The sequence below is a fragment of the Culex quinquefasciatus genome, chromosome 2, assembly GCF_015732765.1.
Source record: "Culex quinquefasciatus strain JHB chromosome 2, VPISU_Cqui_1.0_pri_paternal, whole genome shotgun sequence".
In the NCBI taxonomy this organism is placed as follows: domain Eukaryota; kingdom Metazoa; phylum Arthropoda; class Insecta; order Diptera; family Culicidae; genus Culex; species Culex quinquefasciatus.
Genome location: NC_051862.1, coordinates 15,437,994 through 15,455,204, shown reverse-complemented (window position 1 = coordinate 15,455,204; position 17,211 = coordinate 15,437,994). Strand labels below are relative to the sequence as shown.

The 17,211-nt window shown below is 41.4% G+C and overlaps 5 protein-coding genes across 5 annotated transcripts in view; 1 reads left to right on the top strand and 4 right to left on the bottom strand.

The window, feature by feature from the left end:
- LOC6051204 overlaps nt 1-17,211 on the bottom strand; it is a 29,536-nt gene that overhangs the window by 10,985 nt on the left and 1,340 nt on the right. The window lies entirely within an intron of this gene.
- On the top strand, nt 16-6,851 carry LOC6051205 (glucose dehydrogenase [FAD, quinone]). The gene is made up of 3 exons (XM_038255931.1): nt 16-1,134; nt 5,232-6,270; nt 6,331-6,851. Exons 1-3 carry the CDS (start codon nt 500-502, stop codon nt 6,529-6,531), a joined length of 1,875 nt encoding a protein of 624 aa, XP_038111859.1. The 5' UTR covers nt 16-499; the 3' UTR covers nt 6,532-6,851.
- On the bottom strand, nt 6,874-9,100 carry LOC6051206 (glucose dehydrogenase [FAD, quinone]). The gene is made up of 2 exons (XM_001867647.2): nt 7,348-9,100; nt 6,874-7,286 (listed from the first exon to the last, which is right to left on the bottom strand). The coding sequence occupies exons 1-2, from the start codon at nt 9,094-9,096 to the stop codon at nt 7,086-7,088; spliced, it is 1,950 nt and encodes a 649-aa protein (XP_001867682.2). The 5' UTR covers nt 9,097-9,100; the 3' UTR covers nt 6,874-7,085.
- On the bottom strand, nt 9,268-12,004 carry LOC6051207 (oxygen-dependent choline dehydrogenase). Its single transcript, XM_038255932.1, has 3 exons — nt 11,118-12,004; nt 9,549-10,359; nt 9,268-9,493 (listed from the first exon to the last, which is right to left on the bottom strand). Exons 1-3 carry the CDS (start codon nt 12,002-12,004, stop codon nt 9,278-9,280), a joined length of 1,914 nt encoding a protein of 637 aa, XP_038111860.1. The 3' UTR covers nt 9,268-9,277.
- Nucleotides 12,305-12,912, bottom strand: LOC6051208 (glucose dehydrogenase [FAD, quinone]). Its single transcript, XM_038257398.1, has 2 exons — nt 12,510-12,912; nt 12,305-12,451 (listed from the first exon to the last, which is right to left on the bottom strand). Exons 1-2 carry the CDS (start codon nt 12,621-12,623, stop codon nt 12,305-12,307), a joined length of 261 nt encoding a protein of 86 aa, XP_038113326.1. The 5' UTR covers nt 12,624-12,912.

The following is a 17,211-nucleotide window of genomic DNA, read 5'->3' as shown; positions in this document are numbered from 1 at the left end:
AAGCGCCACTCCGCCGACTGTGTGGCCCACGCTCGTTGATGAGCCGCGTTTGCACGTCGCGATCAGACCGTTGGTAGACACGATCGCGAGAGGTGTGACCAGTCCGTCCGTTTGGTTGGCGCGAGTTTGGCGCGATTGCTGCAAAAAGTCGCCCAGCGATCAAGTGAGGGGGGGACAGTCTTCATCATTATCATCAGCGTAGTTGAAGAGATCAAAGTTGAGAGGTTCCATTTAGGAAGGAAAGCTTTCATCTGGACCCTGAGGGTGGGAGAGGACGAAGAAGTGATTTAATCGTTTTTTTCTTGTAAGTGTGTTTTGTTGGTGCAAGTTGAGGGAAGTTACAGGAAGAAAACAAGAAGAAGAGACAAAATAAAAACGTTGACCTTTTTTAATCGTTGCTACCTTGATGAAGTTCCTGAACTGGGCCTGTGCCGAGGTGCGTTGAGTTCGTTTAGTGACCAGTCTAGGTCTAGCCTTCTGACAGGTAGTTCTAACCAAGATGCGTCCCACAAGTGTAGTGAACCTCGTTCCCATCGTGACCCTCCTCCTACTGGGTGGAATGAGGACATTCACCGATGGCCTGCTAGACTTTCGGACAATGCTAAACGGCTTTTACGGACTGCCATCAGACCTGTTCGAAATCAACTACGGCAATCCCAAGTTACGTAAAGAGTACGATTTTGTGATCGTCGGCGCAGGCCCTGCTGGCTGTGTTTTGGCAAACCGGCTCTCGGAAGATCCATCGGTGACGGTTCTGCTGCTTGAAATTGGCAAAGGTGAAATACCGGTCTTCTCCGATCCACCGCTCCTAGGTCCTACCCTAGCCTCAACCGATTACAACTTTGGTTATCAAACCGAGGTCCAGCGGTACGGTTGTCAAGGGCTTCGCGGTAAACGATGCTCCTGGGCACATGGTCGCGGGGTGGGTGGATCGTCGATCATCAACAACGTGATCTTCACCCGCGGGAACAAACGGGATTACGATGCGTGGGCACGCGCAGGGAATCCGGGCTGGAGCTGGGACGAGATCATGCCATACTACAAGAAGCTGGAGAATGCCAACATCAAGGACTTTGGAGATAACGGGTTCCACGGCAAGGGTGGTCGACTGTCGGTGGAGGATTGTCCGTTCAGGTGAGTGTACAGGAGGGGGAGGGGATTCTGTCAGGTTGGTCAACTTTTGTTTGGCTCGATGCAACTATGCAAATAAAATTCACAATTTCATTATGTCTGTGTCATCGATCTCAATGCAAATAAATGCTGTCCTGCTGACATTTATATATTGCATGTTTTGGAAATTTGCATTCGTCCTAGATACCAATCAAAATTTTAAACCAAACTTTAAGAGATCCAAACTCTTAAAAATACAAAGTGAAACCTGAACTTGTTTTGCAAAAAAATAAATAAAATTAAAGAGCATGTTTTGAAATCTGACTAGCACAGTTGTTTTGTAATTAAGGGTACACAGCAACCAACTTACGGACCCAATCCTGAAATAATTTTATAATAAAAACCTAAAATTTTTGTTGTATATCTTTATGGAAATAGTAACTTAGGGTATGAATAACAAATGATATCGATAGTTCCCTTAGCTTTAAAGATACTAAAATGTCTGTAACAAAAATCTGGGTGCAAAAGATCTGGTTTAAGAGATTTTAAATTTAGAATTTTCGTGGAATTTCTTTTCTACAGTTTTTTTTCCGCGTGAAGGTTTTTTTTTTTGCCAAAACTTAGAATTTTTGAAACAATTGGTTGCAAAACAATTGTGTTGGTGTATTATGCAATTTACAAAAAGTCATTGAAATGATGAAGCAGTGTTAAATTATTTAAATATATCTTTTTTTTATATTCAGGAGAGGGATTTTGGCCACTTATTTAAGTAGCAATTTTCAGATTATTAGACTCATTATAAAACGTTTTCTCAAACTAAAAAAAAGTTCATTTTCATTGCTTGTTGGAACTCAAAACCGCAATGTATTTTTTTCACAGGAAAATTCTTGTTAAATTGTATAAAAAATTCCACTATTTTTTCTAATTCAAAAAGTTTTTTTTTCTTTTTATATCAGTGCAATTCTCTGAGATTTCGGTCATTCATTTTTTTTCTGTATTTTTTAATCCGGCTGAAACTTTTTTGATGCCTTCGGTATGCCCAAAGAAGCCATTTTGCATCATTAGTTTTTTCCATATAATTTTCCATACAAATTTGGCAGCTGTCCATACTAAATGATACAATACAATAATACAAAATGATTTATGAAAATTCGAAAATGTGAATCTTTGGAAGGAATTTTTTGATCGATTTGGTGTCTTCGGCAAAGTTGAGGGTATGGATAAAGACTACATTGAAAAAATATGATGCACGGTAAATTTTTTTTTTGAGATTTTCAATTTCACTTTTTGTCACTAAAACTAGGCTAAACATTCGAAATTACGCCCTTTTGAAATGTTGGTCTTGATTTAAAAAATGAACATATTTTTTTAAAAAAGATCGGAAAATTTCACGAATGTTTCTTATTTTAACATTGAAAAACGGACCATTAGTTGCTGAGATATCGACATTAGAAAATGGTGGGTTGTTTGGGTTGACAACATATGGCAAAACATAAGGGTCGTATCAACAAAGTTCAGGAATGCAAAATATAGAGAATTTTATCAGCTTTTCAAAAATATCTTTTTCAAGAGTGGGCAAACATGGGCACTAATTTTTAAAAATGAATAACTGCTACTATTTTCAAAAAAAAAAAAAAACTGAATATGGCTATAACTTGAAAACGGTGCACTTTATGCAAATTTCACTACAGTACTTTTTGATTGCAAATTTGATTTTACATCGATGAAGATGAAGATGAAGTTTAAAAATTTTAGCGACCAATATATCGATTTTTTGAAAATATCGGTATTGATTCAAAATTTTATAACTCGGTCAAAGATTATTTGCCCATTCTGGAAATTTCTGAAAAGTTGGCGTTTGATGTTCCCTAAAACACATCAGAAAAAAATGTGTTTTTTATATCAAGTTTTAGTAACAAAAAGTGAAATTGAAAATCACAAAAAAAAATTACCGTGTATCATATTTTTTCAGTGTAGTCCTTATCCATACCTACAACTTTGCCGAAGACCCAAAATCGATCACAAAATTCCTTCCAAAGATACAGATTTCCGAATTTTTATAAATCTTTCTTGTATGGACAGCTGCCAAATTTGAATGGAAAATTATATGGACAAACTAATGATGCAAAATGGCTTCTTTGGGCATACCGAAGGCAAAAAAAAGTTTCAGCCGGATTAAAAAATACAAAAATTAAAATCAAAGAAAAAATACCGATTTCGTAGAAAATTGCTCATCAGCAGTAAATATTAATTTATGCAAAATTTACAGTTACAAAAAAAAAAGAGTTAGTTTACAGTTGGTGGACAGTAATTTTACAAAAAAAAAACTTAAGAAAATATTTGCAAAGTTTCTCATTATTTTTACTTAGACTTTTCCTCACAGTTTTTGGTTGCCACCCTCCGTACTGAAAAGTTGTAAAATGTGAGAAGAAAATACCATATTTTGATGTTTATTATTTTCTAGTAGCTTGTCCAATTGATATTAAAATTATATTTTTTCAAAAATTTAACAATTTGCGAAAAGTTCCTATAATTAGTGGCCAATTCTATACGAAATCAAAGGGAGATGGATGAAATTTAAGAAGAATTCATACAGTTGAACCTATCGACCTAGGTTTTTTTGCATGGTATGAAAATCTCTGTTTTAGTTTTCAATCAACGTAGGCTTCGTTTTGGATCAAAATATGGCCCTGGTGGTATTTTCTGCCAAATCTGTGAAAATTTGTCAATTTTGTTGAACAAAATGGCCCATTTTTTGATAAAAAGAAAATTGAAAATAGAAAAAAATTGAAAACTAAAAACTTGAAAAAAAAATCGATATCGATTTTCATACCTGGATGGTCCAAAACACAAACCCCTAGGCCGAAAGGTTCAACTGCTTGGATTTTGTTCAAATTCCTGCTTATTTTTGCGTAAAATGTGCAGAATGAGAAACTTTACACTGAATGGTTCACGATTATATTACATTTTATTAAATTAGGGCCGTTGCAAATATTTTTCAATGTTTATGTCGCCCCTTCTCCAAAGTCGGCCTGAAAAATCAGGGGGCAAAAAAAATATGTTTTCGAAAATCTTCAAAATTTTAATGAAAATTAAAGTTTTATCAACTGAAAACCACTTAAAATGCAATTTCCTGCGTTTATAATCGTAAATAGCATGTTTGAACTCCTTTGAAAACATTTTAAATTTTCAAGAAATACCAATGTACAGTCCGACGAAAAGTTTTATTTTGCGAAAAAAAATACGTACATTTTTCACGATTTTGAAAACGAATGATTGGAAAGCAACTGAGCGCGTGTAAAATGCATTTTAAAACACTTTTTTTCATAAAAATGTTGAAACCTAGGCACGCAATTTATTTTATTTTATTTATTTTTTTAAAGCTGCCAGTAATAAATAAATTAACAACAATAACATCATCCTACTTTTTCAGAATATTTTGAGTTGATAACTTTGTTTTGGGTAAAGAACATTTTTTTGTTTTATTAATATTATTTATAATCTCTTTAAAAAAAATATTATATTTTTTTTGACAAAACGTATAAGCTACACTAAATCTGTACTAAATCCTTAACTTTGAACTCTTGAAAGGTGGATTCTTTTTGTGAATTGTACTTACTATGATTTGGATAGAAAATGGATGCGCATTTTTATCAACAATTTTTTTGGAGTAAACCTACACAGAAAAAAAAGTTTAATTTTGGAATGTTGAAAATTTGGTAGCTTGAATATAACATAAAAAATGTGTAAAAATGTGTAAAAATGTGAACCTGATGAATATTCATCAAAAACTGATGAAAATTCATCATTTTCTGAGGTAAAATTAATCATTTTTTTTTGACACAAAATCTGTCACAATTTCCTGATGAATATTACCATATTTTTTTTCTGTGTAGCCTTGATTAATGCTTTTCAATATTAGAAATCTTACCTTCTTAACTGAATTTCTTATTAATACATTCATAACACCGCTCAGTTATGACTATTGTATATGCTTTAACTCCGATACAATAGTCCTTGTAACCAGGATTCAGTGTCTTAATACTTAATACATCAGAAAAAAGCCAAAAAATTCCAATGTTATTTAACTTTTTATTTAATTCATTTCATTCCATCACCAGATCTAAAATCGCCGAAGCCTTCGTCGCGGGCGCCCAGCAGGCCGGCTACCGCTATCTGGATTACAACTCGGGCGATCTGATCGGAGTTTCGTTCCTGCAGGCCCACACCCGCAACGGACGCCGCGCCACCGGGGGCAACTCCTACCTCAAGGACATCGTCCATCGGCCTAATTTGCACATAATGACGCGCTCGTGGGCGACCAAGGTTCTGATCGATTCCCGTACGAAGGAAGCCACCGGGGTTCAGTTTGTACGCGAGAGGCGTAGCTACGTGGTCAACGCCCGGAGGGAGGTGATACTGTCGGCTGGGGCGTTCGAGAGTGCCAAGCTGCTGATGTTATCGGGCGTAGGACCGTCAAAGCAACTGCAGAGGTTTGGGATTAAGGTGTTGAAGGACTTGCCGGTGGGGGAGCAAGTTACGGAGCATGGTGGGGTGTTCGGGCCAGTTTTCGTCGTTAACAATGATCCGGATGGGTTGAGGAGTCTGGAGCAGGTTGCAACGATGAGTGAGTTTATGAGGTTCAGGAATGGAAGCGGACCAATGACGTCGAATTCGGTGGAGAGTTTGCTGTACGTGCGATCGCCAGTGGCGGAGGATCCTGACCCGGACCTGCCCGATGTAGAGATTATGCAGTCGTATCTAACGTTCGGGTTTGATTCGTCTCCGTCGACCAAGTTTGCCTACCAGTTGTCGGATGAAGTGGACAAAGCGTACTTCCGACCTTTGCAGAAAATGCGAGCATTTATGTACCTTCCTTTGTTGCTGAAGGCACGCGCAAGAGGTCAGGTGCGGCTAAAGTCAACCAACCCATTCCATCACCCAGAGTTCAAGTATCAGTACTTTGAGGATGATCGTGACGTGGAAGCGTTGGTGTACGGGATTCTACAAGCTATCAGAGTAACATCTCAACCAGCGTTTGAAAAGCTGGGCGTGGAATTGTACGCCAACAAGGTGCCCGGATGTCAGCACTTGAAGTTCAACACGCTGGACTACTGGCGGTGTCACGTGCGAACGTTGACAGCCACCTTCCAGCATCAGGTCGATATTTTAACTTGATTTTAACCTCGTTCAATACGCTGACTGTCTGTTTCATTTCAGGTCGCGACCTGTAAAATGGGTCCCGCGAGCGACCCGGAGGCGGTGGTAGACCCACGGTTGCGAGTCCACGGCATTCGGCGACTCCGCGTGGCGGACATTGGAATCATCCCGGATTCCCCAACTGGCCATACTAGTGCGCATAGCTTCGTGATAGGCGAGAAGGCAGCCGACCTCATCAAGGAGGATAATAGTCTATTTTGAACCAGCAACGCACTGTCCATTAGTTGTTAAGTTAGGGGTAAGTTACAGCTCAAAACAATAAACTGGAAATGTTCCGTGAACGCTTGAAGCCGCGGTCTTTGCGGTGCCGAAAGCTGTAAAACCTGTTGAAAGAACAACGGTCCATGATACTACTGGTTGTACCCGGGAGAAATGCGACATTAGCGTGTGCCGGTGTAATTACAATAATGGTTAACAAGTTGACTACATTGCTGCAATCAGGTGGGTGTGCCAGGGAGAAATGGTGGTTGACTTGAGTCCAGCGGCGATCATTCATGCGTTGCTTTGCTACCATGCGTGTAATGCGTCAGCTAATAAATTTAATCGAGCTGTTACTGTTTGACGATCGATGATTAATGTTCTTTATATTGTGTTGCGCGGGTGTTTACGATCATGTTCTTCGCATGGTTGAAGCTCTAATGCGATTTTTTTTATATAACTTAGTATTGGCTGTGATTATTTAGGTCGTAATTTTTTGCCATTTTTATTTCAAAAGTAATCTATACGCTCAAAGTTATGGCAAGTATAATTCAAATCTAATCCAAATAATTATCACGCTTGATCATATCGGCAGCTTTTTCACCGATCATGTACGCAATAGCTGAGATGTGACCCGAGGGAGCTGTCGGGACGATTCCGACATCGGCAACGCGTAATTTCTTCACACCGTGAACACGCAAACGAGCATCAACCACGGCAGTCGGATCGGACGCTGGCCCCATCTTGGTAGTTGCGATCTGTAACGAGTTTCATGGAGGTTACGCTCAAGTAAACTTTAAACTTTCAGTTAAAACTCACATAGTGGTAGTAGGTCGTCGTGAGCACCCTCACGTAGCACTGCCAGTAATCGAAGGAGTTGAACTTGAAACTTTCACAGCCCGGCAGCGGAACCGTGTACAGTTTGACCCCCAAGTCGCGGAAGGGCTTTTGGGCGGTGATGTTGATGGCAGTTAGTATTCCATGTGCGATGGCCTTCAAGTCGCGTTCGTCTTCAAAGTATTGGTACTTGAAATCTGGGTGGTCGTACGGATTGGTGGACTTCAACTTCATGGATCCCTTCGTCCTTGTGTGCATCAGCATGGGAAGATACATGAAGGCCCGGGTATTGTAAAGAGGTCGGAAATAGTTGTTAAGGATAGAACTCTTCACCCGGAAAAAGTTCTGTCCCCCCGGTGTAGGATCATCTCCTATTTGGAGCGCGACTAGTATCAACTCAACATCTGGCCAATCCGGATCAGAGTATGGTGAATACGGTGTCTTCACGTACGCCACTGCTTCACAGAACGCCGACGTGAACGGTCCTTTACCAAAGACGTAGCTGATCACGTTAGGTACAGTGATAAGACGTTCAAAGTTGATGTTTTTATCGATTGGCTTCGAAACAGTAAAAACGGGTCCAATTGCACCCGGATGTTCGTATAGAGTTTCACCAACCGGCAAAGACTTGATCCTCTTGATGCCTAACTCCTTCAAGTGTTTTCTAGGTCCAATGCCAGATAGCATGAGTAGTTTAGCACTTCCAAATGCTCCAGCTGATAAAATGACTTCACGTTTCGCTAAAGCCGTAAATGTTCGCTTATTTCTGGTATATTCAACCCCATAAGCTTTGTTTGAACTCTCGTCTATAAGAACTTTTGTAGCCCAAGCTCCCGCGAGCACGTGAAGATTATTGCGACGTTTAATTGGGTTTAGCAATCCTCGTGCTGCCGACCATCGCAAACCACGTCGCGTCGTGAACTGAAAGTATGATACACCCAACTGATCCCGGCTGTTGTAATCGATGTATGGAAGTCCGGTTCGTTGAGCACTTTTCACGAAAGCAGGAGCTAGTAGGGTTCTGTACGGCGAGTCTTCGACTGACAAGTAGCCTCTTTTACCATGGTATCCATTGTGCTGAAAGTCTCGCAAGTTGGCATCTTCAGCTCGGATGAAGTACGGTAACACTTCTTTGTAGCTCCAACCCGGATTGCCGGATGCATTCCACAGATCGAAGTCTCTCCAATTTCCTCTCGTGTACAGCATGTTGTTGATGATCGTTGAACCTCCTAAGCCTCGTCCATGATGCCACGCACATTGTTCGTTAATCAACCCAAGACAAGCTCCCTTTTGCTTTTCACTAAGATATCCGAAGTTATAATCGGTTGATGTTTGAAAAATAAACGACCCCGGAATATCCTGGGCAATGGTCATCTCAGCTTTACCCAATTCCAGCAGAAGCACATTAATTCTATGGTCTTCCGATAGCCGATTGGCCACCGCACAGCCAGCGGGACCTGCTCCAACTACGATGAAGTCGTACGATCTACGCACACGCGGATTCGGATCTCCATAGTTTAATCCTAGCAGTGGAGTGAAGTCAACGAAATTACCGAGGGTTTGATTTCCGTTAGGACCCAATTGCGTCAAAAGTTTCACAACAGATCGTTTATCGCGAACTTCACCAAGTACAAGTGCGGTTAAAATCAGTATAACTGCTAATAAACGCATTGAAGCGGAGGTCAAGCCGACCGTTGACCACGAACTAGAACGGCCCGAATTCAATTGCATCGCTAGAAAATGGCTAGTTGATTGAAGGTTCAAGGATCTAAACAAGTCTGGTGTGTGGTGAGTATGGTAATCGCCAAGCCTTTACAGCTAATTGCGCCGGCCGGTTAGTCCGGCTAAAAACAAGTGTCTGTACACTAATAAACAACAGGCTTGGGAGTGATACCTGTAATTTATTACAAACTTAACCCAAAAACCCATGAACCAAACCGTTGTCCTGCTTGATCATATCAGCGCCCTTCTCGCCTATCATGTACGCCAATGCGGCCAAATGGGCGGAGGGGGGCGTTGGAATTATCCCGACGTCAACGACACGCAGGTTCTTCATTCCGTGAACCCGTAGCCGGGCATCAACTACCGTGGTAGGATCCGAAGCGGGTCCCATCTTGCACGTTCCAATCTGAAACGATACGATGCGGTCAACGACTGTAAGGTTAACCTACATCAATCCTTACGTAGTGGTAGAAGGTCGTGGTCACTACCCGCACGTAGCACTGCCAGTACTCGAACGTATTGAACTCAATGTTTTCACAGCCTGGAAGTGGAACCGTGTACTGCTCGACCCCCAAGTCGATGAACGGTTTCTGGCCGGTTATGTTGATGGCTACCTGAATGCCGTACGCGAGGGCTTTGAGGTCACGTTCGTCTTCAAAGTATTTGTAGTTGAAGATAGGATGATCGTACGGGTTGGTAGACTTCAGCTTCATTGATCCCTTCGTTCTAGAGTGCATCAACAGTGGAAGGTACATAAAGGCTCGTGTGTTGAACAGCGGTTTGAAGTATTGATTCATGATGGAGCTTTTCATATGAAAATAGTTTTCAGTTCCTGGAGATGGATCGTCTCCTGCCTGCAGTGCAACCTGGATTATTTCAACATCTGGCCAGTTCGGATCAGCGTACGGAGAGTACGGTGTCTTCACATACGCAACAGTTTCAGTATTTCCAGATGTGAATGGCCCTCTTCCAAAGGCATAATTAATGATGTTTGGAATCGTAATCATACGCTCGAAGTTGATGTTATTGTCAATTGGTTTTGTGACCAAAAATACGGGACCTATCGCTCCTGGATGCTCGTAAAGAGTTTCTCCAACTGGCAACGATTTGATCCTCTTGATGCCAAGCTCTTTAAGATGGTTGCGGGGACCAATCCCTGATAACATCAACAGTTTGGCACTTCCAAATGCCCCGGCAGATAGTATCACCTCTCGTTTGGCTTTGACCGTGAATGTCTGCTTATTTCTGGAGTATTCTACTCCATAAGGCGTCATCCATAAAGTATGTCACGCTAAAATCGGCCAAAATTAACCCCCCCTCCCCCCTATGTCACACTTTGTCACGCTGGCTCTGACCCCCCCTCAGAAAGTACGTCACGTTTTGTCGGACCCCCTCCGCACTATCTTGTTTTTGTACAATTTTACACAGTAAAAAATCATGGTAATATTACATCTGAGAAGGGTATCTTTTATGTCAGAAAAAATGTGTAATTTTACCTCTGAAAATGAGTAATTTTACCACTTTTCTGGTGTAATGACACTTTTTGAGTCTAAATTGAGGTAAATTTACAACAATAAATCTGTAAAATTCAACCTTCAGAAATCACAGCTTCGAAATTTACCCATTTTTTTACTGTGTGGCATGATTTATAAAAAGGATGATTTTGAAATTCGGAATTCATTCGAGAATGTTTTTAATTTTTACAGGTTGCGTTTGGATTTTTTAAATTTTGTTCAATGTTGTAGTGATAAAAATCACCATTACAGTTTTTTGAAGCATATTAAATCTATCATCAAAAACTCTGTTTCATAATGCCTTGAATCGTGTTTGATTTGTGAGTAAAAGTTATCAAACATTAAATTTTTAAAGCTATATTTTAAAAAAAAGTTCAATATTAAATAAATAGTCTAGCGTGACGTCACAGTCTCATGTACCCCCCCTCTCCCCCTTGTCATACTTTGTCACACTTGCGACAACCCCCCCTCCCCCCCTAGAGCGTGACGTACTTTATGGATGACGCCTAAGCAGTGTTTGTTTTCTCATCAATAAGAACTTTTGTTACCCAGGCATTCGTCAAAATGTGAAGATTCTTTCTGTTTGCTATCGGGTTCAGCAGACCCCTTGCTGCCGACCATCGCAGTCCACGTTTTGTGTTGAATTGTATGTAAGAAACACCCAGCTGATCCCGGCTGTTGTAGTCGATGTATGGAATTCCAATTCGTTGAGCACTTTTCACAAACGCCGAAGCTAGCAGCGTCCTATATGGCGCATCTTCAACAGACAAATATCCACCTGTGCCATGGTAACCATTATTCTGAAAGTCTCTCAAGTTGGCATCTTCAGCTCGTATGAAATACGGCAGCACCTCTCTATAGCTCCATCCCGGATTACCGGAAGCGTTCCACATGTCGTAGTCCCGAAAGTTGCCCCTCGTATAAATCATGTTGTTAATTATAGTTGAACCGCCCAATCCTCGTCCATGATGCCACGCGCACTGTTCATTGATCAGACCCAAACAAGCCCCAGTCTGGCGTTCAGTGACATAACCAAAGTTGTAGTCAGCAGAAGTCTGCCACAAAAAAGTCACCGGGACGCCCGAAGTCGCTGCCATTTCAGCTTTGCCCAGTTCCAACAGCAGCACGTTCACCGTGGGATCCTCCGATAACCTGTTGGCCACGGCGCAGCCAGCAGGACCTGCCCCAACAACGATAAAGTCGTAAGACCTGCGCACTTTTGGGTTCGGATCACCATAGTACAGTCCGAGTACCGACGAGAAGTCAACGAAATTCCCCAATGTCTGGTTGCGATAGGGACCCAGTTGGGTTAGTAACTTAACAACACTTCTTTTTTCACGTTTATTTGAATCACTCAATAATAATCCGGTCAGAATGAGCACGATTGTTAGTACGCGTACCATGATTGTTCTTGCCCAACTGAATCTAGTTCAGTTTGAAACGTGGTTATTTAAATGGTTAAGCTGCGTGCTGGTCGAGCCTTCGTAGTTAATTGAAATGTTGTTTTAATGATTACGTTGAACTAGAAGCCTAGAGTACTGGTGTTAGAATGGTGTGTTGATTTTTAAAACACTAAAGAGCTCATTAAAAAGGCCTTATTTTAAATTTATTAATGTTTCTAAGAAGAGTGCCCAACACTTCCAAACAAATCAACCCAGCCCGTTGTCCTGCTTGATCATGTCGACCCCTTTCTCGCCGATCATTTACGCCACGGCAGCCGTGTGTGACGTCGGCGCCTCGGGAATGATACCAATATCTACCACTCGAATTTTCTGCATACCATGAACCCTCAGGCGAGCATCTACCACGGTCGATGCGTCCGTGTGGGGGCCCATTTTGCACGTGCCAACCTGCCAAAGATGATAAGCCGTTATTGCTTAATGATCGCGTAATTTACGGTGCACGTACGTAGTGGTAAAAGTTGAGCGTAAGAACTCTCACGTGGCACTCCCAGTACTCGAATGTCTCGAACTGAAACGACTCACAGCCTGGCAGTTTGACGGCGTACAGCTCTACTCCCATGTCAACGAAGGGTTTCTGGCGGGTTATGTTGATCGCGACCTGTATTCCGTAGGCTAGGGCTTTGGCGTCGCGATCGTCTTCAAAGTACTGATACTTGAAAAGTGGGTGGTTGTAAGGGGTTTGTCGATTTCAGCTTAAGGGATCCCTTCGTCCTACTGTGCATCAATAGAGGCAGAAACATTAATGCTCTTGTGTTGAAGAGTGGTTTGAAGAATGAATTGAGAATACTATCATTGACTCGGAAGTAGTTTTGCGCTCCTGGTGAAGCATCATCTCCCAGTTGTATGCCAATTTGAATGATCTCAACGTCGGGCCATTCAGGATCTTCTTTCGGTGAATACGGTGATTTTACGTAGGCCACAGCTTCGGTCAAAGGAGATGATAACGGTCCATCTTTCAGCAGAAAATATTTCAAAAGTGCCGGAATTGAATCAAAGTCGTGGATATTAACAATGTTGTCTTTTGGATTTCTTACAATGAACACCGGACCAATCACATCAGGGTGTTCATAGAGTGTCTCTCCAATGGGTAATTCACGAATCACCTTTATGGCGAGATTCTCCAGGTCCAACTTGGGACCTACTCCGGACAACATGAGCAACTTTGCACTACCGAATGCCCCCGCTGAGAGTATCACTTCCCGTGTCGCCCTGGCTGTGAATCTTTGCTTGTTTCTGGTGTATTCCACTCCGATCGCTGTTTTAGTACTCTCATCGAACAAAATCTTTGTACACATGCTCTGGTCAAGATGTGCAAGTTTTTACGTTCTGCAATAGGTTTTAAAAAGGCTCTGGCAGAAGTCACGCGCACTGAATTCTTTGTGTTATGCTGAAAGTATGAAACACCCAGTTGGTCTTTGGAATTGTAATCGATGTATTTAAGGTGAAATGCCTTCAAATCCGATTTGGGCTTCTTCTTATTTTTCTTCTTCTTCATAATCATTGAAATCATTAATCATTATCAGTATACTTGTGTTGGTAAGACTATCACAAATACCAACACACACCGTGTTAGTGTTTGTGTGCTTACGGAATGTTTATCAAACACAATATTTTTGTTTTGTTAGATGGAAAATGTAAACATTGATTTAAAAAAAAAAGATAATTCACATTGCGTTGCAAAATTGTATCAAAAAAAATAATAACCTGCAATCAAAAATCCTAACTTTAAAATGGAATCATGTTCTATTCTTAAGGAGAGGTACCGTCATCTGTGGCAAATCGGGACTACAGTCTGAATAGGGACAGTAGTGTTTAGAGCACTTCAAGGTTTCACATTTTGAAGTGGATCTACACATTTTGGTGGACTTAATCTGTTGAATCAAAATATTGTGCTCCAACATGGTTAAAACTTCTGCCCCAATTCGCCTCATGTGTCCCGATTCGCCCCAGTTGACGGTACCTACGACTACCTAGCTCACGGTCTGCGGGCACAACTTTCGCTGAGCGATATAATTCGGCCCGCACTCTAGAAAAATCATCTGAGGCCAGCCCCGGGAGGCGCATTGTTAAAATTTAATAAAGTTTTTATTTGGCAGTTGCAATTATATTTTATTGTGTATTTTCCTCGACTTGTTCTCGTCGGAAGGCCGGGATTTTACAGACGTGCAAGTCTGCACGAAGAATCGGCCGGTGTTGTGTTTAATCACCCTGATTTTCTCCATGTACTCGACCGTCGCCCGAAAATGTCCACATCAATCGTCCAAAAAGCAGAACCGCTCAAACTCGTCGACGATCCTAAGCGGGGTTAGCTCTTTGCGATCGCTCTGTTTCAGCAGCCACATTTCTGGGCTCACACCGAAAGGTAAACCGGATTCACGGTGCCGGAAGCGACTTGAACCGACGAAACTTTCGTTCGACAGGATCCGCCAAAAATTCCGCAAAAACGGTCGTACTTCCCAAGAGCACTTCACTGGCAAACCGATTAAACGCTCCGGCTGTTGCTAACCAAAAGTACGGCCCAAAGGTGGTCCCGTGTCGCCATGATTTTGTCCACAAAGAACTGACCTTTTTCAGCCTGAAATTATAAAAGTTTGCATTAATCTCGAACCTCTTTCGCAATCTCTTGAAAATCAACCGAAAATGTTCCGTAACAGCCTGTTGCACCACCGGACCCATGTGGACCAGTTCGACTCAGGCCACAAAGCAGTTCCAATCCAGATTGTAAAATCCATGCCCAATGGCTGAGTTGGCTGAACTTCAACAGCAGCGCCGGAACCAACGCGTTCACATCGTTTGGACTCCAAAGGGAGTTCGCTCCGACAGTGGTCCAGCAATTCAAAATTCGGAGAGGGCGCCGGAAGTGCATCCCAACAGGCGAGTCTTTCGACTGTTTCGTAGAGTCGGGCGATCATCTCCAAATTGTCATCGTCCGACGATGGTAGGGTCAGCTTGGTTGGAGTTCTTCGGGTCCTTTGTCGGGATTCGCACGGAATATCCACAAAAGACTACGCCACTTGGCCGCTTGACGACGGAACACTTTTCGGGGACTTGCTCTGCTTGAAAATACCAAAGCGGACACGGTCGCAGGTTTTAATTCCCCTGCAGCTGGTTTGTTTTGCTAACGAATGTTTTGTTTTTGTTTTCTAACCTCAGCCGCATGACAAGACAGCGGTGGCAGTGCCAGTGATGCTAGTTAGAGTGTGGCTAAAATATAACTGTCGGATTTTTTTTTTCGTTTCAGATGCTCCTTTTGCTAACCAAAATTGTGTTTTCTTGCAAAGTTAGTTGATAAGTTCCTTTTTCATTAAATACGAAAACAACAAGTATATTTTTACTAATATTAAATTCGTTTTGTTTTATATCGTACATTTGACTGGCAACACTTTCTACATCTTCTTTGATAAATGTTTGGATAGGGCTTGTTCTGATTTATTTCGGTGAAAGAGGCTGTGTTTCAGTACGTTTTTGAAATGTTCATTTAGAAATGATGGATTTACACATACTAAGAAAGTTTGGTGTGTACGTACAGAGGCGGCGAAAAGAACACTTTTTTCAATCGGTTGCTCGGGTTCAGTGAAAATCGGCAGATTGTGATCGAAAATTTTTGATTTCGTCGGTTCAAAAGTTGTGTTCCGGAAGATTTGAACAAATTAAGTTGAGTGAAATCGTTTGAAGCCTGTCCGACCAAGGGAACATTAGAAATTTATGGAAATAATGTAGTGACCAAGTTTGTGAAGAAGAAGCGGCAAAATTTGGAAGACACAGGAAGAAAAAGAAGACCCCTCTGGAGAAAAAATTGTGCAGCCGATTATTTCGGAGTTTATTCGAGTTTTAAGCAAAATTATGGAAGAATGTGCATTAATTTAGATAGCCAATGGAGATGAAAGTATGGAGTTCACTTTTGAGAAAGGTAGGTTGTTAAATATTGATGCAAGAGCTAATTTTCTGGAAGTGTGATTTTTTCGATGGTAAAGGCTAAGGTTGCGCAACAAATCATTAAAGGAATTTAAGGGCAAGTGACGGCAGCCTTTTCGGCCATATTTAGGATGTGCTCCAATTTCACCTTAAAGCCAGCTTGTTTGGCACTTTCTACGAATGCTGGAGCGATTGAGGTTAGGAAATCTGCGTCTTCTACCGACAAATATCCACCCTTTCGATGGAATCCATTACTCTGAAACTCTTTAAGATTTGCATTTTCCGACTTTAAGAAGTACGGCAGCACATCGGCATAGCTCCAGCCAGGATTCCCTGAAGCATTCCACATGTCGTAGTCCCGAAAATTTCCCCTCGTATAAATCATGTTGTTTATGATCGTTGTTTCACCCAAGCCCCGTCCATGGTGCCACGCACATCGCTTCTCTATCAACCCTAAACAGGCTACCCTCTGGGGTTCCGTCAAGTAACCAAAGTTGTAATCCGTCGATGGTTGGTATAAAAACGCCGCAGGTATATGGGTCATTCCTTCCCAAGTGACCACGCGTCCAACATCGACCTTCACCAAATCTGCTCATATTTGGCATGGGGGTTGTTTTTGCCCCAAAAACAAAGAATTCCAAGTTTGGTGACATTTGGTCCACCCCCGCGCCCGTGGCACCCCCCTCTTTTTCAGTGATTTTTGAAAAACCTCATTTTTGAAATGCATTTTTCTAAGAGAAAAGTTTACAAAAAGTCAACTTTTGGGTATGCAAATTTGAAGATTTTTTTACGTAGAATCGAATGGCGTACTCAAAATTTAAGTACAGTGTTGCCAGATATGATAATTTTGCGACTTAAGTTTTAAAATGCATTTTTAACTCTTTGTACGAGCACTTACGGGAAAACTGACAATTGCAATCGATTGCTGAGAGTTTTTTACATTAAATTCAATCAAAACCTCAGGGTAAATTGGATATTTCTTGAGATATCACATTTTTAAGTTGGAAAGCCCTGTATTGCATAGCAAATGTTTTACTTAACCATCAATTTACAACAGTACATTGCGTTAGAGCAAAGTAGGCCTTGAAATTTGAAGATTTTTTAAAATTTCGTAGCGGAAGTAAATGAATGTGAAATTAAATGAAATTGAATTCAGGTATGTAGCCTACCTGTAAATATGACCTCAATTGGTTAAGGTTTAGCGGGTCCTTTTTTTGTAACTTCAATCTATT